The sequence below is a fragment of the Magallana gigas genome, chromosome 7, assembly GCF_963853765.1.
Source record: "Magallana gigas chromosome 7, xbMagGiga1.1, whole genome shotgun sequence".
Lineage (NCBI taxonomy): Eukaryota > Metazoa > Mollusca > Bivalvia > Ostreida > Ostreidae > Magallana > Magallana gigas.
In genome coordinates this window covers 31248672-31273485 of record NC_088859.1, presented here as the reverse complement: position 1 = coordinate 31273485, position 24814 = coordinate 31248672, and the positions used below count along the sequence as shown (strand labels likewise).

General features: G+C 34.8%; 3 protein-coding genes across 3 annotated transcripts; 2 read left to right on the top strand and 1 right to left on the bottom strand.

The window, feature by feature from the left end:
• The first annotated feature begins 109 nt into the window (after window positions 1-109).
• Window positions 110-2732, top strand: LOC105338790 (uncharacterized). Its single transcript, XM_011444051.4, has 6 exons — window positions 110-530; window positions 800-870; window positions 1236-1293; window positions 1490-1866; window positions 1977-2021; window positions 2299-2732. The coding sequence occupies exons 1-6, from the start codon at window positions 201-203 to the stop codon at window positions 2354-2356; spliced, it is 939 nt and encodes a 312-aa protein (XP_011442353.1). The 5' UTR covers window positions 110-200; the 3' UTR covers window positions 2357-2732.
• A 1522-nt stretch (window positions 2733-4254) lies between these two features.
• Window positions 4255-5593, bottom strand: LOC105318990 (serine/threonine-protein phosphatase 6 regulatory ankyrin repeat subunit C). Its single transcript, XM_011416330.4, has one exon. It carries the CDS (start codon window positions 5466-5468, stop codon window positions 4344-4346), a length of 1125 nt encoding a protein of 374 aa, XP_011414632.3. The 5' UTR covers window positions 5469-5593; the 3' UTR covers window positions 4255-4343.
• A 1406-nt stretch (window positions 5594-6999) lies between these two features.
• On the top strand, window positions 7000-24262 carry LOC105338789 (WD repeat-containing protein 90). The gene is made up of 43 exons (XM_011444050.3): window positions 7000-7142; window positions 7744-7835; window positions 8120-8432; window positions 8619-8789; window positions 8907-9030; window positions 10409-10479; window positions 10623-10732; window positions 10977-11126; window positions 11362-11424; window positions 11538-11606; window positions 11725-11835; window positions 11994-12139; window positions 12274-12331; window positions 12426-12544; window positions 12669-12830; window positions 13113-13228; window positions 13335-13451; window positions 13543-13613; window positions 13729-13893; window positions 14259-14398; window positions 14642-14903; window positions 15117-15287; window positions 16932-17060; window positions 17425-17555; window positions 17765-17811; window positions 17907-18095; window positions 18310-18389; window positions 18538-18753; window positions 18992-19094; window positions 19428-19502; window positions 19772-19818; window positions 20063-20219; window positions 20447-20685; window positions 20948-21092; window positions 21298-21494; window positions 21613-21702; window positions 21800-21919; window positions 22025-22226; window positions 22633-22763; window positions 22940-23113; window positions 23195-23317; window positions 23449-23533; window positions 23823-24262. The coding sequence occupies exons 1-43, from the start codon at window positions 7133-7135 to the stop codon at window positions 23975-23977; spliced, it is 5646 nt and encodes a 1881-aa protein (XP_011442352.3). The 5' UTR covers window positions 7000-7132; the 3' UTR covers window positions 23978-24262.
• Window positions 24263-24814: the final 552 nt, after the last annotated feature.

Sequence of the window (24814 nt, the reverse complement as noted above, 5' to 3'; positions counted from 1 at the left end):
TTCACTTGCTATAAACAAGTGATAATTTGATCGGATCGATCTAATTAATGTTGTAAATTTTAGCCCCTATGGGTTACCATAACCTGTTCTTCAGGTAAACAGTATCTGCGCATGCTCCAGGTGTGACTCAAGCTGTAGCGTTTTTAACGGAAGTGAAGTTGAAATAATTTCGAAGATGTTATAAACAGGAATAGTTCGTCATGAAGGAAAAAGAAATAGATAAGGATACGGTCATTGCCTATCATGACTTTGTCCAGACTCAGATCAGGGGCGAATTAAATGGCATCTTCCTCGGACCAGGTCGGTTTTACGCACAGATAGCAGTGGCCAGTTTCTTAGGTGGACTTATTTCCGCAATCGTTGGAATATTGTTGATTACACTAAGAACTCGTCATGTATACCTCATCTCCTGGGATGACCAGTTTCTGGGACCTTTTTTCATAATCCTTGCTTTCATGCTGGTCGGATTTGCAGCAGCACTGGTCGTTCAAGCTAAGAGACGAGCCAATGCATATAGACGCGATCTTGTGGTAAGAACTGCTAAATGTTCATGTGTATACGATACATGATAGTAGAATTTGCAATAAATAATATTGCCTTTATAGAGCATATTGTATGAAACAATTATTTAATTATTTTAAGGGCCTATGGGTGTGCTTTAAACGATACTTTGATACTATCATGAAATATACAGTATATTGTATAAAGATATACTGTAGTATTTTTATTATACATATAATAAAAATAAAATAACTAATAACCAAATTTCCCTTATAACAAATTATGATTACTATTTCAGTTCCGCCCCATTGGAGACTATGGTGTTGCAGTGGTTCACAAAAGCAGACTTACTTTTGAGCAAACTACAAAGTAAGAAGAGAGTACATACATAATTATTTCTGGACAATATATTGAGTCAAAAAGTTATCATAATTTTTTGGCAAAAATGATTCAAAAAGAATTTAATTGGTCAATTCACTTAAATTGGTCCATATAAAATAGTTGTAAATATCAGTTCAGAATTTCTGATTTAAGTACCCTAGTGATTAACTGTAATTTTAAAATGATTTATGAATGCCAAACATAATATTTTGCATGAATTTAGTTCAGAAAATAGTTTGAACTGATATTGTTTTTAATTGATTTAATTAGAATATAAGGTATTATTTTATTTAAATATTAAAGATATGTTCTCTTTTTATTGTTTTATATTCATCTTCGTGACGTCTTTACAGAGAACAACTCAAGTCTGGAACAGCTCCGAAGAAACCTACAAAAGCAAAACCCTACCAGGTATATTTTACTTTGAAATAAGACTAATTGTGATGAGGCCTGAGAAAAAATTGTTTTATCTGAACAAATGTGGTGTTCATAAAATTGCAATTGGTGCACAGGCACTTGTTTCTTTAAGTTAAATATTACGAACCCTTATCTTTACCACTTCCATATTGATGGACAAAATCTGAAGTTTGAAACATTGTTTTGGTAGCCTGTGTCCTACAACCAAGGGGGTAGGCCACGCAGAGGCCCCCCTCCAGGAATGGAAGGCAGAGGGTATGGAGAACCTCCACCATATGATGGAAGACGAGGTCCTCCTCCAGATGGCAGGAGACCTTATCCAGATCGTAGAGGACCCTCTGGTCGACCAAGGGGTCCTCCAGATGACAGAAGGAGATATGGGCCACCTGGAGAAGATGGCAGACCACCTCCATATGGAGTCAGAGATCCTGGTGCCAGGAGGCCTCCTCCAGATGATAGATACAGAGAAGGCCCCCCAAGAGAGAGAAGAGGACCTCCCCATGATGACAGGTACAGAGATGGTCCACCACCTGGGGATAGAAGTAGAGGTCCTCCACCTGATGATAGGCAAGTTCAAGTTCTTATTTCATATTATAAAATCCAAAGGTATTTGATTTCAATGCATCTGCTTTGACTATTTTAATTTTAATAATATTATGAATGCACTATTATTATAGGTATGCTGACATAGACAGGAACAGAAGAAGACCTCCAGATGATAGGTTAGTATGAAATGAAATTATATTATACCCCTAGCAATTGAAGTTACAGGGTGACTAATGCCAAGGTCACCTCACCTCAAAATGTTACTTCTGGGTATTATTTTATTTTTTGACAGTTTTATTCATCATTGTTATTTTATTATCAAATACCTGCTACAGGTACTGATGTGTAATTTTATTGAAATAATATTTTGGAAGAAAAGTCTTTAGTTTATTCAGATTAACAAACATGTGTGTCTATAACCGTAGTATATTGTAATGTTGACTGATTTTGTAGGAATATGCCTAAAACAAGATTGGAGGATATGCACGAAGGAGACGAGTCTTCATTCTAAACATTCCTAATATTTTAGGACACTTCATCATTTTGTATTCTGTGCCATTATAAAACACATTGTACTTCTTCATAGTCTGGATCAAGTCAAATTCACCTCTAACATACCAATACTGTCAAGATGTTATATATATGACATTTTAGTGACTATATACATTATACATGTATATGTATCTGGATTGGACCAAAACTACATATACTTGGATCTGAAGTTTTAGAAGAATGAATGGACATTTTTATCATTCTATACTATTCACATTCCAATCAAGTTAGAACCATAACTTTTAATAAGATGTTTGCTATAAACTTGTATTTTTTATGTAATTTTATACAATGTTCATAATAGGATTGTCTTATCAATAAAATTTATACCTTCAGTAGTTGAAATATTTTTACCTAATTCATGTCTCAGGGCAAATTGACTTAATGAATATGTAGGTTTGTCAGGATTGGCTTCATATTAAAATATGACTTCTTCTTTAAACCATATTATTACTTTAGGGCCATGCTCTGCAGGTGACCTATATAGTGATCAGTCTGTCGATCCATCCGTCCAAGATCACTTGTTCAGAGCAATTATCTTTTCAATTCTCAGTCCAATCTGGCACATACTTCACCTACATAGTGCCTCCTTAGATTAAAGGATGTGTAGCGGCCTTGAACCAAGTTTCTAGATTGAAGGTTAAGGTCACAGCAGAATTGTGAAAAATTCTTGGTTGAATCAATATTTTCTTCCCTTGGTCCATTCTGACTCGCACTTCACTTGCAGAGTGCCTTTGGTCAAAGAGTGTGCATGCAGTGACCTTGAGAAAAATTTCTTGGTCAATGGTCATCCATAAATGATAATGCAAAATATCTTTGTCCAGAGCATGTATACTCCCCTCTGATTCCCTTTTGGTTCATGCTTCACATAAACACAGCTTTTGGTAAAGGGTGACAAGGTCAAATGTGAAGGTCATAGTAGATTTCTTTACACCCAGTGAATGAAGTTCATAAATTATTTTTCAAATAGCAATATCTTGCTGAAACCAAAACAATGCCTGTGGGTATTAGGTGTGCAATGCACTTGTATTATAGTTCAACAGTGATTTTTCTCCATTTTAAAAGGGCCCATGTCTTAAATTTGAATTGATAAAAATAATCCAGGGTTTGGTCAGTATGGTAAAACTAGTATCACTGTATATAAAGATAAACTAAAACTCAATTAATTTGTTGTAATTCCATATTTTAAATATTGTATTACATATAATTAAAATTGAATTTTCAGTGTTCTTCCCTTCTACTCTTTCAAATCATAAACATTTTTCTGTTTTGTTTGAGGAGGGGGGTTCAACAAAAAATTTAGAGGGATAAACTAAAGGTTAAAATGGGGGGGGGGGGGGGGGGGATTCTGTGATATTTGCAACGGAGAGGGTCAAAATTTGCACCTGAATATTGGCTGTAACTAAATCACTATCCATATCAACAGGTAACATATTTTAACTGCAATATTTCCCGTATTGCTATTCATCTTAGTGTCCATTAAAAGCGGGGACTCAACAATATCCAATTCTTTTATTTTTTTTGCACAAAAAGATTAATGCCAGGGATTAGCTGTCTTCAAACTGCAGTCTGCTCTGACCATTCTTAACTAAAGTTTCTTGAAGTTGTAGCCTACAAAAATTTAGCTCACTGTGCCTCTAATGTATTGCTCTGAATCTGTTGTTGTGTTGTGAAGAGATGGGCAAACTTGGTTAAGTAACTCATAATCCATCATTTGATTTAGGATACACCTTTAGGATTTAGGATACGCCTTTTCTACGACCTTTCTAATTTTACTTAAAAATTTTTGCTGTTGAAAAATGAGACCAATTACATCAAATAACCTTTTCCATGATCTTTGTAAGTAAAAAAAAAAAATTATGTGTGATTTTTATTATTTTTCATTCATTTTTTACAACAAAACAATAACAACCAGTGCATAAATAAAACATCAAATAAAAAAATAATTACGGTCCAGTTTGCTTGATCAAATTTTTCAAATAATTTGGAAGAGGTAATGAGTCTGCTAGAGCCTCATAATTCCAGCCGAGTAAACGAGCAGTTCTCAACTGACACATTTTGAGCAAAGTCCGTGGAATTTCTGCATTCATCCTCATGTAATTCTTCATGTCCTCATTCATATTGTTAGTCGCTGGAAAATCATTACCGAGGATCCATCTTTCTGTACTAAAGTTGTAGCCTGCATCGGCCAGTATTTTAATGAAGTTTGAGTCCATCTTAAGTGCTACTAGATAGCATATGCTTTGCATGTCATTGTTGAGAATGTACATATTTGCCCCTGCTTGTAATAGAAACTTAAACACGGATGATTTATTGAATTGTACACTGAGGTGGAGGGCAGTGAGACCTCTGTTTGTTTGTGCATCTAGTCCAATACCACACTCTACCAGGTACTTAACAATATGAAGGTGGCCGCTACTTGCTGCAATATGCAAAGCATTCTCCCCATCAACCGTTCTACAGGATAAACATGGTCCCTTGAGCGATATAAGTTTCAAAATTGGTAAGTGTCCATAGTTGGCTGCTGTGTGGAGTATATTCCACCCATCATCATCACACACCATGGCATCTCCCCCATATTGTAACAGTGTACAGCACACATCAATATGTCCGAAACATGTAGCAGCATAGAGAGGGGTGAATCCATCCCGCTGTGCTCCATTTACATTGGCTCCAGACTTCAAGAGAAGTTCAGCCACATCCTTGTTTCCAAATATAGCTGCCCAGTGCAAAGCAGTTCGCCCATCACTGTCTTTAACATTCACATCCTCGAAATTTTCAAGGAGAAGCTTTAAAAAGGCAAGATGTCCTTTTGATGCTGCAATATGTATTGGCAGTCTTTGCCAAACGTCATCCCTTACATTTGGGGTGTTTAGAATGCAGTTACCTCGGAGAAGTATAGCTAAGGCCGCTTCATTTCCTTGTGTTGCAGCTGTACAAATTGGAGTTGTCCCATTGATGTAGAAATTTGGAGACACCTTGGCGTGACAGATTAAGTTTTCCAAAGTCAACAAGTCCTTGTTTTCAATCGCTTCGATGATTTGTTCCTGTTTTTCGTTTGCCTCATACATGTCCTAAAAAATTTCGGCAAAACAATCTAAATCATTGTCTTGAGCATTTCATAAATCATATAACATTGGAACTTCGTCATGGTCCACTACCAAAATGACAAAATGACGTTTGGCGTGTACAATATAAAAACCTGGACCGATAATATTTCCGGATACTGAGAACCTCGACTGTGAACGACATAGATAATTTCCAATAGAGACAAAAATAACATTATTATGTTATTTACGTCTTTATTTCCATTGGAAACAAATTCTTTCTAACATTAAATCAACAAAACAACGAATTGTATTTATGCGGATTAAAAATGATTATAGCCTATACTGGCGTGCGACCAGTTCTCGCCGAGTACCATTTCTCGCCAGTACATTGTGACGTCATTTTTCGTCTATAATTTTATGTGTTGATAAAATGACGTCACAATGTACTGGCGAGAAATGGTACTCGGCGAGAACTGGTCGCACGCCAGTAACGTTATATGAGACATATCAATATTGATTAAGTATATGGAGATCTAGATCGCCCCTTCCGTTTTCAAGTAATTTTCCCTTGATGTTTGGGACATAACATAGCTACAAACATTTTTTAAAATTTCGCAATGGCCATGCAAAAATATAATGTTTCATAGATTTCCCGATTTCTTTTTCCTCGTCAGGAATCTACACTACAAAAAATGATGAAAAATTTCATTCATGTTAGGAAAAAGTATCCAAATTTTCTCATTTTTTGTTCGGGACCAAATAATAATTAAAGAACTGCATGCAGTATCCGACAACTAAATCCCTTATTCTCTTTTGAGAAGTGGACAGGAATAGCCTTCAAGTGGATGTAGGCTAGCTCTGCCTGTCCACTTCTCAAAAGAGAAGCTATAAGCCCATGTGTCGCAAACCACGGCCAATATATGTACATGTACAATCCTTTTCCATCTGGCCGTGGGCAATGGTGGGTAGGAGAGAGTTGTCTTTTACTAATTAACAATTTTTAATTGCCAATGAGTCCATTAGTCATGGACCCATTGGCAATTAAAAATTGTTAATTAGTAAAAGACAGAGTTATGCGGACCCAGAACTGTAGCTTGAGACAATGATATATGCTTTAAACAGATAAATTACCTTTGCGGGAAATTCACCGTCCTTGGATCAATGTAATTATAACCTGTTTTATTGTGAATTTGAAAGAAAAAATGAATCGTGTGGAAAAAATCTTACAAGAAACTTTATTAACTTTACTAAAAATATACAATAAGTAGATCTATTTAAGTATTTATATAAAAGGATTCAATATCAAAGTTTGGATCTACTGCAAATGAACACTATATTTCTACAAGACGTTAATCAGCTGTTAATACCACAGACATTACATGATAATGGAGATCAAGACCCAAACATTTGAGATTTCCAAATTATACCATAATTATCTAAAACCTAAAAACTGTTATCATATATGCCATAATGGTCACGAAAGAAGAATGATGCAGGGTTTTTATACGAAATACTCTTGATCAAATTGTTTGAAAGTAGGTCTGCGCGCGCAGTTTGTTTACAACATGGCGGTAAAGGAAACGAATTTCAACTTTTGATTAACAAATGGAGCTCTTTTACAAATTATACCGTCGATTTTGATGAATGAAAATTATTTTAGTACCTAATTGTCATTTACGTTAGAGATGTCACAACGTAAGTTTGTTATTTTTAATGTTAAACATTTGTCGAAGCAAAATACTGTAGAACTTGAAGCGTGATAAAACTTGTCTCAGCTTTAAGCTTTGCATGTTAATTCTTTCAAGATATAACTAATGGATTCCATTACAAGTTTTTAAATGGGCAAACATAAATAAAACATATTTATTGAGTTATTGTATGTCTATTTTTCTTTTGCTTTTACATTTTTAACACGGCAAAGGCAAGACCGGGGGGGGGGGGGGGGGCTATAAATGCATGCATCATTGCATGGTGTATTGTGTATCATTAGTATATGCCCGACTATATGGTTTATATATATCTATACATGCAACTCAAAACTTGTATACTTAGGCACCCAAAAATTGTTTTACAGTACTTCATTGTTTTTATTAATTAATTAATTATTTAGTGATATTTTTTCACTGGCATATATATGAAATTATGTTTATTATCATTTTATGCAAGGTTATTTGCTATTTAGAGCTATTTAGCTTAATCAAAAGATTGGTGGATCTTTATTCAGCCTATTGAATATTTAATATGCAGAAAAAAAGTTTGACACTAAATGTATTTCTAATACTTTTTAAAAATATAGTTTGGCAGCATCCATATGTTAACGTGTTTAAGCATCTAGACGTAGCATCATGGAAAAAAGCAACAAAAGAAGGAGAAGTCAATGCTATTATGGTACGATACATTTATGAATTGTTACATGTATTATACTTACAAATTAAATTAGTTAATACATGTACATGTACTATGAACTTTTTTTAAAGATACTCTGAGTAATATTTCAATCAATATGACAAAACGAACCCAACCAAATTTTGTAATTCCAACCCCAGCATATTTGTTATCATTCAATTCTCTAAAAGTTTGTCAATATTGCTTACATTTAACACATCATTTTATTTTAGACGTGCAGTTTTCACCTTATTCTCATTCAAGAATTTCTTATATATGTATTTCAGGACAAAGCCATCAAATGCACTGTCCACAAAATAACTGGCTCCATCCCTGCTGGAAATTACATACAACTGCCAAAGTTGCAATCCCAGTCCTTGGGTCTAACAGGGAAATACATATACATTCTTTTCAAACCCATTCCTACAAAGTACTTTGTGGTGCACATTGATGTTGCTACACAAGACAACCTAGTTGTGAGAATATCATTCTCAAACTTATTTAAAGAGTTCAAATCCACATCCACTTGGCTGCAGTTTCCTTTTCTTTGCAATACACCAAAAAGTTCTGTTCATTCACTAGCAGCTGTTGGAAGTAAAGGTAATTACTATGTTACATTTACCCTGTCAATATCTGTAGAACTTTTCTGTCAAGATATCAATTGCAAGTGTTTTTTTTTTTTTTTTTTTTTTTTACAGAACATAGAAGTATTTGTCATTCTGTTTAAACGGTCTTTTAATTCTATGATATGTCCTCTTGATTAAACTTGTGAACATAAAACTTCAGATCATGGCGGTGTTGCTCCCTTGGCTACAAGATGGACAGTTTTGTGCATGGACTTCAACCATGTCTTGTCATTATATCTGAACAGAAGGTTTTCCTACTTGAAAAGTGTCCGACTTTGTGCCAACATGATGGTCAAAAATATATTTACCAGTGATAATTTATATGAGCCAGGTAAATCTTTAAAAAATTTAATGATAACCAAGTGTCTTGAGAGTGGTAATATGTATAATTTTACGGTTTTATAAATGAAAAATTTAGGGCTATATTCTAATTACTTTGGATTTGTAGGACTAACATTAGAGAAAGCAAAGAAGGCTGGTTTACTAGGTAAAGGATTGAATCCTATGCCTAGAGAAATGTCATTCCCAGCTCAAAGGGGAGAGAACTGGAATGATTTGTATGACTTTATCAGGTACATATCAGATTCATTCTCAGCATATTAAAGGAGCTAGCTCAAACAATAAGGCCAGCATTTTTTGAAATTTCGATTTACAAACCCGCCGACCCTATTTTTTAAAAATTCAAATAAAAATAAAAGGACCTGAACTAGCTATTATTTTTATTTTTTCCTCCGACCCGAAATTTTCTTTCTGGTAAAAATAAAAATAAATGTTGATGCAATCACGTACGTATGTGTATTCTGAATTATTGTTGTTCATGCATTGATTAAAAAGACCAAGTTCTTTCCGATCAAGTCACAGGCAGTAGAAGTCACAAAAAACCACCATAGGTTCTACTCCTGTTTGCTTTCGTTCAACCCTATAATTTACGACCCTATTAAGTTTTTTGATCGGCAACTTAGCCAGAATTTCCTCAAGAAAGAGAAGTTGAAGTCTTTTTCTATCACAATTCGGATTCCGTATATTAAAAAAAACTCATTGGCAAGAAAATGATGTTACTTTTTTAAAAAACATTTTTGCAAAATAAATTATAAAATAATCATAATTTAACCGTTTGGAAATAGATCCTTTACATAACGGTTGTAAGTGGGTCATAGGGTTGGACTAATAACCCTAAACACACTGAACACAGGAGTCTTATGACTGAAGGGAAGAGAATGATTTTATTTGTCATTAAGCTAACAAAATAACGAAACATTTCTTTTATTAAAGGTATAATTACATAAATAAATAAAATTTTAAAAATTAGTTAGTCTTTTTTAAATAAAAAAAACTTGTTTGATTTTTTACTGACATTTATGGACATGCTTCTAATCCAATTTATTTTCAGTAACAATATTTTAAATAATGAATTTGTGAACAACATTGTTAATTTAATCAAATAAATGATTTCTCAAACTTCTTCCTATTTTTCTGCAAGGAAGAAGTGAAAACTCTCTTAATTTTTTTATACATGCTTGTACAATATATCAACACAAATTTTCAGTGCCCATGGATAAAATATGTTATGATAAGAACATCATCAACAACCAAAATTACTTACATATTTTAAAAAATGGCAGTTCCTGGACACGTGTTCTTATTTTAAAAATAAAAAAAATATTGTTGAAAAATTGTTTTATTTTTATTTTTTTTCTCGACGGACAAATTTTTCAATTTTATTTCTATTTTTTTTCCCTCCTCCTCACCAAATAATTTGAAAAATATTTCGTAAATCTAAAAATAAAAAAATGCTGGCCTAAGGAATAATGAGTTTTCAGCAATCGACTTATGAAAAGAGATAAAACAATAAGCATTTGTTAGACATATATAGTAATTGAGTAAGAAGGAAATAATGCAGGTAATGATGTCCAAAGTACTAATAAGTATTTTTAATAAAATATTTTTCAGGTTTCCAAATGACAGCACAAAGAAACCCTTTGACTCAATACAGTTTCCAGATGACCCAGAAATCAGACAAGGTTAATGATTTAACTATATTTATAATATTACATAATTTTTGCATGAGTGGATTGGGGGGAGGGGGCTTTGATTTTGAGAGTTTCTGACTTACTAGAAAAGTAATAGTGTATCAGAAAATGACCAGGGAAATTGAATTTTGTAGATGTACCCAATGGTGCAGACCCTAAAAGAGTGGCTCCTCGAACTGTTAACATCAGCCAGTGTGTTACTGACCGAGTGTCTATGATAGACAAAATCACACACCCAAAGCAGGTCTGTGGCCAGAGTGTTGTAGTTTAGCATGTTGTATTATGGATCTTTTTGAAAAGTGGTGAAAATCTTTGTGATATTTTCAAGTAAAGTGCATTATAGCCATCAGTTGTTACTGACTGTAAAATACATTTACATTGTACAGTTGTATATTTTCTTGTATGACTACTAGGTACTTCAACTTTGTATACCATTGTTGTATTTTATGTTCTGCGTCTAGTTTTTATGTAAGGGTAATAATTTGCAGAAGGTGAAGCGGCATAAAGTGACCACAGAGCTGCCCTTTGTGGGAGTGGATGATATGAGCATTGTAAAGGACTCTGTGGGGGAAGTCCATGTGTTTGCTCACCCCGAGGAAGAGGTGGTCATTCACCAGGAGAATCCCAAGACTGGGGAGGTAGGGCAAGATGGTCATGTCAATCAATCATCAGTTGACTTGTTTAAAAAGAGTGAAGTTACTGTACACTCATAATCTTCTGCCTGAAGAGTTTTTTATATGTTTCCAAACTTGAGTTTATGATTTAACATTGACCTAATTTCATCAGAATTGCTTTATGGAGGGGGAATTTACTTCCATGTATGATATGAAGAGGAATTATAAGAAAGATAACTTTTTTTCTGATTCAAAACAGCTGAGGCAAGTAGCAAAGATGCCCACTGGCTCATACTTGCAACCCAAGAATCCTGAATGTAAGGTATGTACATCACTTTCATTATTGTCGTTTTGAGGAAAATCTTCTATTCTTTGGAAAGAAATGTGGTAAAAGAAGTTCACAGAATAATATTTTGCTTGATATTAAACATTCAGAGCCTAGAACCAGACCCAATTCTCAGACTGAAAAGAATTGTAGGATTTGGTGGATGTTCTTTTAGAGATGTAAGTATTAAAAGTACTATTAATCTTGGTTTGTTTTCAATGTTTGGTTCTTTAACTTCTTAAAATAAAGATAAACAAAGGTTATATAAAAAAAACATTATTTGAATTTCCATTTCAGGCCCTTTGGTCCCCAGACGGCTCTACTGTAGTGTACCCATGCCATGCTGTGGTGATAGCAATGAAAGTGAATAATGGGCATCAACGATTCTTCATAGGCCACACAGATAAAGTATGACCTAATTACTGGTATACTTATCTAGAAAAATAAAATGAAAATTATTTGCACTAACAAGCTTAAAACCTGTATTTAATCCACTTCATTCAAAGGAATTTTATACCGGTCAAAGGAATATTGCTGTAGATATTTAACTTGACTTACATTGGTAGGTGTCCTGTATTGGTTTGAATGGTGCTGGGACTCTCCTTGCGTCTGGACAGACTGGCCCCCTCAGTGTGGTCAGAATCTGGAAGTTTGACACCGGGGAATGTATGGCCATGACAAAGACACATGCTCATTCTCTGCATTCCCTCAGGTAAATGAAACCTCTGCAAAAGAGGTATTTGTAGAATGATTTGAGTGCTAAAGTAAAAGAGTCTCGTGGTACACATTATCATTGGAGAAATATTAATTTTGTGTCTTTGACTCTTCTTGGCCATTTTCTTTCAGTTTTTCTCATAGAGGAAGTACTCTGTGTGGAGTGGGAAAGGACAGCCATGGGAAAAATGTAAGGCTACAGATTCTCTATGTTTGACGATGTTAAGTTTTTGTTTCTTGTTAATATTTTACTTACTAATAAATCTATAATTTATTCACTGTAGATGGTTGTGATATGGAACACTTCAAAAGTAATGAAGAACAGAGAGGTCAGTGTCATGGCAAAAGCACACTCCGATGTCGACATTTCAAAGATAAAGATAGCATCATTTGATGATACAAGGTAAACAAAACTAAATTCTTTCTATGCATTTTAAACTTTGAGATTAGATGAACTTGCATTCGTTAAAGCCTTGTTATTAATTATGCTAAAATACGGTTGATTAACTTTTATTGTTATATGAAAGAATGGTGTCCTGTGGGCGTGATAATGTGAGGTTGTGGAGGGTCAAAGAAGGTCAGTTGAGGTCAGCTCCTGTCAATTTAGGAGAGTATCATCTGATGGAGTTTACAGACGTCTGTTTTGAAGCTGGATATCATGCAGACAAAGATCCAGCAGAAAGGATTGTGTGAGTAACTTGCATTTATATGTTATCTCTTTGTCTCTATTTCAGTAATGAAGTTCCTTGAAAATCTTGAAAATGGGTAACTACTAACTACCACGTTGAGACTGAAAGTATCTAACTTTGAACATTAAGAACGCTACAATATAGAATGTTTCCTTGATTAAAAAAATTTTTTGCAGCATAAATCGCATTATATATTTAATTCTTTCTCTGTACACATAAAGTAAAAGTCAATAAATAAAGCCCAAACACTGCATATTGTATTCTTTATATCTTGTCTTCCAGTTATGCATGTAGTAAGACAGGGCATGTGTTTGAAATAGACCTTCAGAAAGTCACAATAAAACATGTCCGCAGACTTCTACCCAATGAAAATAAGGCAGGGAAAGACAAACAGAAAGGTCAGGTCCAGTGTGTCCGATATTTGTACTAACTTGAAGATTGTGTAACATCTGCAGATAAATGTACCATGTAACTGTAAATTAACTTTTCTTTTTGTTGTACCAGGCACAGGGCTTGCAATAAACTGCATGAGTGTGAACGAGACCTTCTGTGTCATGGGGTCAGATGATGGGTATTTGAGACTGTGGCCACTGGATTTTGAGCATGTGTATCTTGAAGCTGGTAGGCAATGTTTCCCATCAAATGTAATTTGGATGTGATTTGTACGAAACCAATAGTATATAAACATCTTATGACCTGACCTAATTTTCAGAACATGAGGGGCCTGTAACAGCAGTAGACTTCTCTGCGGATGGAATGAAAATCCTGGCAGGAACATCAACAGTGAGTTGGTTTTTATTCTGGAAATTAATTATTGATAGAATTTGAGTAAATACCTTCATGGTGTACACTGTCACTTATTGTTGTCTTTCTCACCCCCTTCTGATGCCTCTGACAGGGTAATCTGGGAATACTTGACATCTCTACCCGTGGATACACCACTGTTATGAGGTCCCACACAGGAAGAATTTCTGGTGTAGCAGTGGACCCCTACAGGAAACACATGGCTACAGTGTCCAGTGACTTCACCATTAGAGTTTGGGACTCAGAAACTCTGCAACAGGTTAAGACACATCTACAGCTAAATTTTAAATTTTACATTTATATTTAAAATATACCGCAGTAACACAGTTTGAGCTACTGGGAAAAGGTATTTTATGCGGAATAATATGGTTTGTCCACATACTAGTAACTTCTTTTCTTAAAACCCTTTCAGTTTATACATTTCCTACACCCTGTTTATGCTCCAATATGGTGAATAGCCCTTGAATTCATTCTAAAATTTTATCATATTCTTTATTATTGACCCTTATTATTACGGTATCCTACAATACTGTATTTTGATTTGGACCAACATGTGTACCGAATTCATGAGTCAGGATCATAGTACTCTAGAAACTCTGAGTCATTTCTTGCTTTCTTTTTCAGCTGTATGATTTCAGTGCCCCCAATGAATGCCCCTGTGCTATATCTTACCACCCGTCCAGACAGATATTTGCCTGTGGGTTTGAGAGTGGAGTTGTACGTGTATTCAATGTCCAGACAACCAGCATGCTGGCTGAACACAAGTATGCCAAATTCTATCGTTAATTTGTAAAAATTACTCTTTCCAACAAATGTACATTAAAATGTACAGGTACCACCATTTTAATGGTGTCACTATTGAGGTTAATGAATTAAGTTTTTGAAAACAAAAAGAAAACCACTGGTTTGAAGTACACATACCTAAGCTTTGTAAAATTGTACTGTTTTGAGCAAAATTGTTCACTATTCTCCTATCTTTTTAAAACTTAATGATGTTTGTGTTACAGACAGCACCGCGGTAAGATAATTGGCTTGGCATTCTCCCCGGTGGGGGACTACCTGTACAGTGCGTGCTCCCTGGGCTCCCTGTCACTGTATGATGCTGAGTCAGACCGCTACACCTTACTGAGACTTCTGGCTAACACTGTGGTCAGGACAGACCGACTGGGACCAGAGGCCATTGCTGTTAGTCCTGATGGCAGGAGGGTGGCTTTCATTGGACCCTCTGAGTTTACAGTCTGTGTGGTAGATGCCAAATCTTTAAGTGAGGTTAGTTGGATTTTTCTGTTCAAATTCAAACATACAGAAAATCTTTAAGTAGTGTACCCAAAACTCTCCAAAACATGAACTTTAGTAAGCAGTTTTAATGTAATGCTGGATTTTTCTCTCTACCAGAGTCAGACTTTTATGATTTACAAACTTTTACCTAGTATCAAATTTTAAAAATTTCTTGTACTAAATAAGCATTTCTGTTTGTGTTAGGTTCTGCGAATAGATATTTCCAGTAGCAGTGCCTGTGATTCCAAGTCTGGTAACTTGGACTCAGCTGAGCGAGTCTACTTTGCACCTCAAAGTCTGGGTCACCTCCTGGTGACAACCATCAACAACAAACTCCTGAAGTTTGATGCCAAATCTGGAAGACTTCTCTCAGAGGTACTTAATTTAGTGACCAAATGTACAAAGTATTTTGGTATTTTGCCTCAAATTTCTCATTATGTCTCCCCTTTCAAAGGGGAGACATATTGTTTTTGTCGACTTTCTTATTCTTATTCTTCTTCTTCTTCTTCTTCTTCATCCAAATTTGTCCAGGCCGTAACTTAAATACCCTTTGACATTAAGAGTTCAAACTTGGAACATAGGTAGATGGTATTGAGAAGGAGTGCACGCCACCGAAAGTTTTGACCTTGACCTATTTTGTTCTTCAAGGTCAAGCTTTTCATAAAAAATATTGTTCGGACCATAACACAAGACTCCTTTAACATACAGACTTTTAACTTGTATCATAGATAGATGGTATATAACCTAGTTGAACCTTACCAACATTTTTGACCTTGACCTAGAATTTGTATTTCAAGGTCATATTAGAAAAAACTTCATTGTTCAACTTCTGAATATACTTTGACAGAAGGACTTCAAACTTTAAACAAAGAACACTAATAATACACTTAGGTGTACTATTGAATAATATTTGACCTTGACCTTGTTTTACTCAAGGTCAAATTAAGAAAAAAATAATAAAATTTTGTCTGGGTCATAACTTTAATACCCTTTGACATTAAGACTTCAAACTTGGAACATAGGTAGATGGTATTGGGAAGGAGTGCACACCACCAAATTTTTTGACCTTGACTTATTTTGCTCTTCAAGGTCAAGCTTTTAATTAAAAATATTGTCTGGACCATAACACAAGACTCCTTTAACATACAGACTTTTAACTTGTATCATAGATAGATGGTATATAACCTAGTTGAACCTTACCAACATTTTTGACCTTGACCTAGAATTTTTATTTCAAGGTCATATTAGAAAAATCTTCATTGTTCAACTCCTGAATATATTTGACAGAAGGACTTCAAACTTTATACAAAGAACAATAATAATACACTTAGGTGTACTATTGAAAAATATATTTGACCTTGACCTTGTTTTACTCAAGGTCAAATTAAGAAAAAAATAAAATTTTGTCTGGGTCATAACTTTAATACCCTTTGACATTAAGACTTCAAACTTGGAACATAGGTAGGAGTGCACCTCACCAAAAGTTTTGATCTTGACCTATTTTGCTTTTAAAGGTCTGGCTTTTCACAAAAAATATTGTCCGGACCATAACACAAGACTCCTTTAACATACAGACTTTTACCTTGTATCATGGATAGTTGGTATATAATCTAGTTGAACCTTACCAAAAATTTTGACCTTGACCTAAAAATTTTATTTCAAGGTCAAATTAGAAAAAAACTTCATTGTTCAACTCCTGAATATACTTTGACAGAAGGACTTCAAACTTTAAACAAAGAACAATAATAATACACTTAGGTGTACTATTGATTTATATATGACCTTGACCATGTTTTACTCAAGGTCAAATTAAGAAAAAGATAATAAAATTTTGTCTGGGTCTGGGTAACATATAGTTGACATCATTCTTTTTCAATTGTTAAATTTGCCCCATATAACAATCCTTGGGGAGAAGGGGAGACATGTGTTTTTTTTGTAAAAAAACAATACCCACTAGTTGTTTTTTTGTGTTGTGTACTTCCTGTACATGAACAATGAGCTTATGTTATTTGCCTGTAGATTGGAAACATTCATCGCAGTGGGTGTAGTTGTCTGGCAGTCTCAGAGTCAGGGCGCCACCTGGTCACTTGTGGGGACAAAGTGATCAAAGTCTGGGACTACAACATGAAATTGGACATCAACTTTCAGGTGAAATTATATCCAAGTCTGAATATTTCAAAGGAATAAAAAGAGTCACACAGAAAAGTGTTAATTAATGTATAAAATGCATGTACTTAACCTTTGTGAACAAAATGTCAAAATTCCCTAGTTTTCATTAGTAAATAATTGATAATACAGTAAAAAATGGTTATAGCAAACACGCTTGTAATGGATTGATGCCTACAGCAAAGTGATTTTCATCCTGTGACTTTATTACTTGTTGTATACTTGACTAATATAACAAATTACTCTGATAACGAAGCAAAGTCCCCTATCTCCAGCACTTTGTTAAAAGCGTGATTCACTGTATGTACTTAACAACTAAGTAAGGACTTTTTTTGTCTATATGCAGGTTTTTATTGGACATTCTGAAAATGTGAGTAAAGTGATCTGGACTCCTGATGGGAAGAATGTCTTAAGTGTAGGAGAAGCTATTTATCTGTGGGATTTCATGGCATTTAGGCCTCCCTCACCTCCCAATGAGTAAGCAACAGATCATTTTCTTATTGTTTAATGCATTTTACTTTTTAAGACAGTAAAAAATTTATTCTTAATATCATCAAAGACACTTAAACTTATATAAAATTTTAACAGTAATAACTATGTGCATTGCAATAATGATTCTTATATTATTTACCACTGATTTTCTCTCTTACACAGAAAATACAGCTTTAATTTATTGACTTTTTCAGAGGAAGACAAGTAAGGGAGACAAGTTTTCCAGCTTACCCCAAACCAGGTAAAATGAACCCCTCCTTAGACTTAGACTTGATGATTTCATGTTCATGTTCCTGCAGAATCAATATTCACCTTTTTAATACCTTTTAACAACAGAGAGAGTTGGAGACAGCCTGCAAGATCTAAGCCGGAGTCTGGCTGATGCGTACCTGGAGATGCCTCGTCGAACACCACCTAGACCCATGCGCCCAATGAATGCTGGGTCACCGGGTCGCTCCATTGATTCCAGGAGGTCATCCCCGGGTCGCGTTGCAGACTTGAGTTCAATACACAAGGTCTATGAAGGTTGGTGTTTTACATGTATTTACAATATGTAGCATACCAGATTTTCAGTTCTTTACCAGTAACAGTGTCAGGGACTTTAGATTTTTAATGATGCTGAATGACAATTTCCTTTGGCACATGAATTTACATACAGATATAAAGAAGACTCCACCATATTCTGCTGAAAATTTCTATATAACCAACTTATACAAGCACTGATTTCTTTTCTGTTTAGATACCATAAGCAGTTCTGTGCTTGTGGATAGGACAGCTGAGAGAAATATTATGACAGATCAAACCAGTGAATGTGATTCTGTAAGTTTGGCATTCATGCCATTGATTCATAATAATTGCAGTCATTACATCTAATGATGGAATTCTTTTCAAACATGTGTGTGTTGATGTTGAGCAGTAGCAGTTTACGGATGTCGTTTCTATACATGTATTTTCATATTCATGTTAGGTTGAAGTATTACCTAAAAACTTGCCACAGAACTTATCAGATTCTTACCAAAAGTTAAGATCAGCTGAAAATAGTCGACAAAACACTCCAGTTAAAAGCAGAACTAAAAAAGCTTTTGGGAAGAGACCCAGCACAGCATCTCCAACAGGGGAACCAGTTAAACCATTGTGTGCTAAACACTTCATTGCCAGAGAGAAGGAATATGGACTGGCTCAAGTAAGCAAGATGTATTTGTTGTATTACCTGGTATAAAACCATATTTACAATTGGTTTTCATTCATTACATGTAGAAAAGCTCTTTAACGTTGTTAAGGAACTCTCAATTGGTGTATAAGTGAAGAGTTTCATATCTGCATTATATATGTAGCATTTATATCTAATGTATGTTTACATTTAAATGGATGATATGACACTTACAGTGTCACTTCATGTATTTCTTCTTGTCGTGTTTTAGAGGCGATATACAGCCCCACCTAATCAGGCTGGAGTGAAGTTGAAGTCTGTCATTGGTTATAATGGCAATGGCCGAGGGAACATGGTCTGGCATCCAGACTCAGGTACAGTAAAATAGTCCCAAAATTTTAAAATTAAGTCATTCAGACCAATATTTGTGAAAAAATTCAATCTAATTAGCCATTGCTAATTCAGTTTTTTGCAATTGTGTAAATTGTGAGGACCAGTTTTCAACGGTTGTCAATTTTTCAAAGGTTTGTGCGGGATGTTATTTAGTGGATTTATTTGTGTAAATTAAAATGGAGCCAGTACATTTATGTTTCTTGATTTTTTGGGATGCTTAGTTGTGGGTGACAGGTACCAATGTACATGTAATTCATGAGAGTTTAGCCACTGCAAATTCTAATAATTCTACAGTTATAAATTTGATATTCCAGCTCTCTTTATCTACACTTGTGGTGCTGTGATTATTATGGAGGACCTTGGCTCAGGGAAACAAAACTTCTTAATGGGTAAGGAATATGACTTCTCCACTTCAAACTCATTATAAAACGCTAAATAAATACATTTACACGGAAGGTTGTTCCGTCTTTTAGATGTAGATGTTCATGTATTCTAAACGAAAATCCATTTAGATTTACAACTACATGTTTTACAATATATCCTGTCAAATACATTAATTTAAGCATGATTTATGATATGATCTGCTATTAAACCTTTATCAAAATATCACTGTTCAGCAAATAAATTAATCGCAATTATCTAAATTTTAATTGTACAGGTCACACAGAGGAAATATCAACAATAGCAATTCAGAATGATAGTCAGGTACGTAAAAAAAATACTTGCTATACATATATAATGTTATATGTACTTACAAACGAACATTGTACATGTACAATAAATACCGTGTGCACTGTGAATGTGTTGGAGGCTGAAAGACTGTTGACCTCCATGCTTGACGAACGGAGGATGACATGAACTTTATTATTATTTATCAGATGTTTTAATTTGTGGCAGAATTTACCAGTACAATAAAATGATTCACCTTAATTTTTTTTTAACTTTTCAGGCTTTGGCCTCAGCCAGTGGGTCGTTTGGAATCTCCCCGAGTCAGATCTGTATCTGGGACCTACAACAACAAGTGTGTAAGAAGGTCCTCAGTCACCATGAACATAACATTGTATGCCTTGATTTCTCCAGGGATGATAGATTCCTTATCTCTGTTGGTAAGTTCTCTTAAATTCTCCATTATTTTTTTATACATACATGTACACGTAGCTCCAAAATGCAAGAGAAAAGTGTTATACAATGAGACAAAAAGACAAGCAGAGAAAAGAAGAAATTTAGAGAAGGGTATTTATATTTACAATGTTTTGTAAATTGATTGCAGAATAAGGAAATGTTTGGGATGACTTATCTTTTCATGTCAAATTCATCCCGATTTTTGTTCTAGGTGACTACCAGGATTGCACCATTGTTGTATGGAGCACACGGAATTATGAAATCCTGACCACATCCAAGACAACCTCAGCCATTCATGACTTGAAATGGGATCCATTTTCTGTCAATGAATTTGTGTCTGTAGGGCAGGATGGATCTGTGCTCTTCTGGCTGTTAGACGAAACTAAAAATAATGCTTGTCTGAATGTTCATGAGGCTGAAGTACCAGAGGAACTGTTACAAAAACATGGAGTAAGTGAATCTCATTTGATTCCTTTAAAACAAATTATTTGTGTTACCTTATTTGATATGTCAACATAATACGTTTATATGCAATTCCTTGTATATATACACAAAGTGAGTCAGCATTATTGACATTATCTAGGAGTACAAGGTGTGCAACCTGTAGTCAAGGATATGGTGGATTACTCAAGTTTGCCTCTTTCATAAATGTATTTGGCTGTTAGGCAGAAACAGTTGTTCCATTATTTATTTTTATTCACATTGCTTTTAGAGCTCTGATGTTGTGGAGTTTACCTCCTTGGACTTCTCAGGAGACAGTACTCTATACATTGCCACAAACAATGGGAAAGTTTCTGCCTGGGACACGAGGCACAACACATGCTTCATGCACTGGGAGGCAGACAACTCAGAGATTGGTATGTATCTTTTATATGTTTAATTGTTTCTTCCATGGGACTTTGATTCATACAGATATTGTAAAAAAATAAAACTTTACTGCAAGAAAATAAGTCTCAAGATTCTTTGTTGTGTACCGGTAATCTCCAGCAAATTACATGACTGTATTTTAAATATTTGTAATATTTTAGTGATTTTCATTTTATATGTCTTTCTTTCTTGCAGATACTGTTATCTGTAGAAATGGCCGCCTGTTGACAGGTAGCGTGGGTAAGAATCTGCGGATGTGGTCACTGACTGGGGTCAGAGATATGAGGTCCGGAGACAGTCCCAGCATGCCTTGTGGTGGTCTTACAATGGAGGATGAGATGAACCTAGAAGGATCTGTAGTTGCAGCAGCTTTTGATGAGGCTTTGGATATGGTTAGTAACTCAACAGAAGACCATCGTATAGGAACTGTTGAAATAAAGAGGATTTGTCCTTGTTTTATTAAAAATTACATGTAGTTTTGTATTTTATACATGTAATTTTACTTTTCAGGGGATTGTGGGAACAAGTTCTGGAACTTTATGGTACATTAACTGGCCAGAGCGAGAGAGTATTCGCCTAATATCTAGTCATGTACAAAAGGTATGTTATAAATGCTTTATGGTTTGATTTTCCAGCTCAATTATCAGACACATGTGGCATTTCAACTGTAATACTTGCAATTTTTTTTTACATTCAGATAAACAGCCTGTCTAGCTTTGGCAGTGAACACATGGCCACCTGTTCTGATGATGGAACACTTAGACTATGGACTGTTGCCAGCAGAGAACAGGCCTTGCAATTCCAGGTCTTAGATCAGGTAGACTTAAACTCTTTGTTTAAAGACAAGTTAAACTTGATGCCCTAAAACACCACTCTCCCATCTTTATTCTGTTGTTTGCTGAATATGTGTTTTGTTATACAGAAATGCACTTGTCTGGCTTTTGCTCCCGGTGAGCTTCCGGCTGCTGATGATATGAAGGAGAAGAGCATGGTGAACTTGCCATTTGTTGTGGCAGGGTATGGGGATGGGACTGTCAGGATGTTTGATATCAACAAGGAGGAAATGGTTCTCAAGATGCATCCTCACGCAGTATCAGTCACTGCCATAAGTTTTTCCTCAGATGGTTAGTCAACCAATATCAATGTAGACACATTGAGAGGAAATATATCTCTATAATTTGCTCAGAGGATAGAATATAAACAAAAGATAGATATGCTAAAGCATTATATATGCATGTGTAAATTTAAATAGAAAGCCATCAGCTGCAATCTAATTAAAAATTATTATAGTTCCTTTATCTGCTCTTGTACGAAGAGGATCTCGGATGCGTTTGACAATAACAATATTTCTTTTTATTTAAAGATTATTCTCAGTAAGTTATTTTAGTACTGGCGCCTATGCTCATGTATAGTGATCATATGTGAGCAGATCAAAGGATCTAATTTTAACTGGATTGAAAAAGATGGTTTTGATATCTTGATATTGATGTTGATAACTGTATTTTCATTCAAGATATTCTTCATTTACAGGAAGAATGATAATATCTGGGGGAAGTGATGGGCTTATTGCTGTTAGTAGCCCTACCACAGGAATGACAGTACGAGTCATCAGTGACCACAAGGGGGCCCCCATTACTAACATAGATGTCACCACTAGGCAGGTCAGTCCAAAAGTACATTCATTCTTGTAAACCAGGTACCTGTATTTTGTAGACAAAAATCCTGATACTCTATGTTGTATGATCTGTAAATTACATGTACATTTATCTTGTACAAAAACATTGAGAATTTTACAAGGATTGGCCAAATAAAGGATTACAATGCATTATGTTTGTAGGAAATAGATTCTCCAGTATCGGCACCCTATCTGTGGTTGGCTACCAGTGCTGATAGGCGTGTCAGTGTTTGGTCAGCTGATTGGACGAAAGATTTCTGCGAGCTTGTTGATTGGTTAACCTTCCCTGCCCCTGCTTTCCTGCCTGATGGTTCAGTGGTGTCAAATAAAGACAAGGTAAAAAAATGATAAAAAAGATTCAACATGTGATCGCATTTTCAAAACATGTATTTTATGTTCCAATTTTGCATCATGTAGAAATCTTGTGAGAAGCTGCCTCCATCTTTGGCCAAATTCTCAACAGAAGAAGATGATGTATTAGTGTATGTTGGTTATGGAATGCAGAAATGTATCCAGTTTTACAGTTTGTCACAAAGAAAGGTACATAGTTTCTGGTGAAGTGACTTATTAAAGTTTGAATGCTATACTTGTACATGTATGTTAATGTAAATGCATATGAACCTGTTTCAAGTATACCAAGCCAGTGTTTAGCAATACTTTGTATCTTACAGGTTATAAGAACAGCTCCTCTAACCCACTGGTCTAACTGCCTGGATGTATCAGAAGGAACCCCATTGATAGCAGTCGGAGTCAATGGTAAGTGGTAAAACTATGTAATAGCATAGCATAATTTTACTTTTAAATACATTTACTGGTATTTATTGGTTCAGTACCAATAATGCCTGTGTCATGAATATCAGATACTTTAAATAGCTTCTGGATCTGAAAAAATAGTGAAACTTTGCTGGTACATGTGTGTTTTCTTGCACAAATACCAGTATATGTTTTTGAATAATGGTGAATTGCAAACATTGTTATAAATGTAAAAATATTAAAATTATAACTGTGAATAAATATGATTGACAATTTATGTGTTTGGTTTCAGAACGCTTGGTTAAGTTGATAGATTACTATGAAGGCAGCTTCCAGGATTTCATTGGTCACTGTGATACGATTGATGTTCTCCGATTTTCCCAGGATTCCAAACTCTTGTTTTCAGTGTCTCATTCCGAAATATTTGTTTGGGAGGTCACTGTGTAGGACATGCTCATAAACTGTAAACAATACCTGTAGATTGTAGAAATGGACTAGAATACATGTACCAGTAACCTATTGTTCACAATGCGTCAAAGACATTTCATTGACAGAAACTCATTAATTTTATGTGACGATTGATATTGCTGGAATTAAAGCCATGCCAGATTAACCCAATATGTAGAGGAATGAAATTAATGTTTGTGATATGTTTTTCAGACAGTACGTTAATGTACACTTATTTATTTTTAAACAAGTATGTTGTTGCATGCTTATCTGTAGTTTTACATGTACTATGCTTAAGAACCATGAATAAAACATTATTATAACATATATGAGCCTCCCTTTGATTTATATCAGTTTGTCACTTAACAGCAACCCTCCCATGTTTTTTGTTTATTCTATCAGAAATATTTAGATATACATTTCAAAAATTCAGACCTTTAAAATAAGATTTTAAACAGTCTATTCAAAACTGATTTCTTCAAAATCTTGTAAAATATTTACCCAAAATTTTGTTTATTAAATGTAAAATTCATATATCAGTTGAATATCGAGGACCTGGTATATATAATGCTCCAATGATGATGTACAGTCACAACAGAAATTAATTACCGGTATTTCACATTTCATCTGTAAATAATATGGTTTATAACTTTTATCAGATGTGTGGCAATCTGCTGGTCATCAAAAGTTTAAATCATTGACATTTTATTGATCAACAGACATGTGTATCTGATTACAGTACAAATAGCCATGGATGGTTGCCTTCAGGCATCATTTCAGACCATTACCAATCCCAGATTTTATTGTCCAATTTTTAGCCATTTGCCATCAGATAAA

Bases quoted from the DNA above. Each gene is read 5' to 3' on its own strand.
- LOC105318990 (XM_011416330.4), bottom strand. From the start codon at position 5,468: ATGTATGAGGCAAACGAAAAACAGGAACAAATCATCGAAGCGATTGAA.
- LOC105338790 (XM_011444051.4), top strand. From the start codon at position 201: ATGAAGGAAAAAGAAATAGATAAGGATACGGTCATTGCCTATCATGAC. The intron at 1,867-1,976 runs GCAAGTTCAAGT...CTATTATTATAG, and splicing joins GGTCCTCCACCTGATGATAG to GTATGCTGACATAGACAGGA. The intron at 2,022-2,298 runs GTTAGTATGAAA...CTGATTTTGTAG, and splicing joins AGAAGACCTCCAGATGATAG to GAATATGCCTAAAACAAGAT.
- LOC105338789 (XM_011444050.3), top strand. The intron at 21,703-21,799 runs GTATGTTATAAA...TTTTACATTCAG, and splicing joins TATCTAGTCATGTACAAAAG to ATAAACAGCCTGTCTAGCTT. The intron at 22,227-22,632 runs GTTAGTCAACCA...CTTCATTTACAG, and splicing joins CATAAGTTTTTCCTCAGATG to GAAGAATGATAATATCTGGG.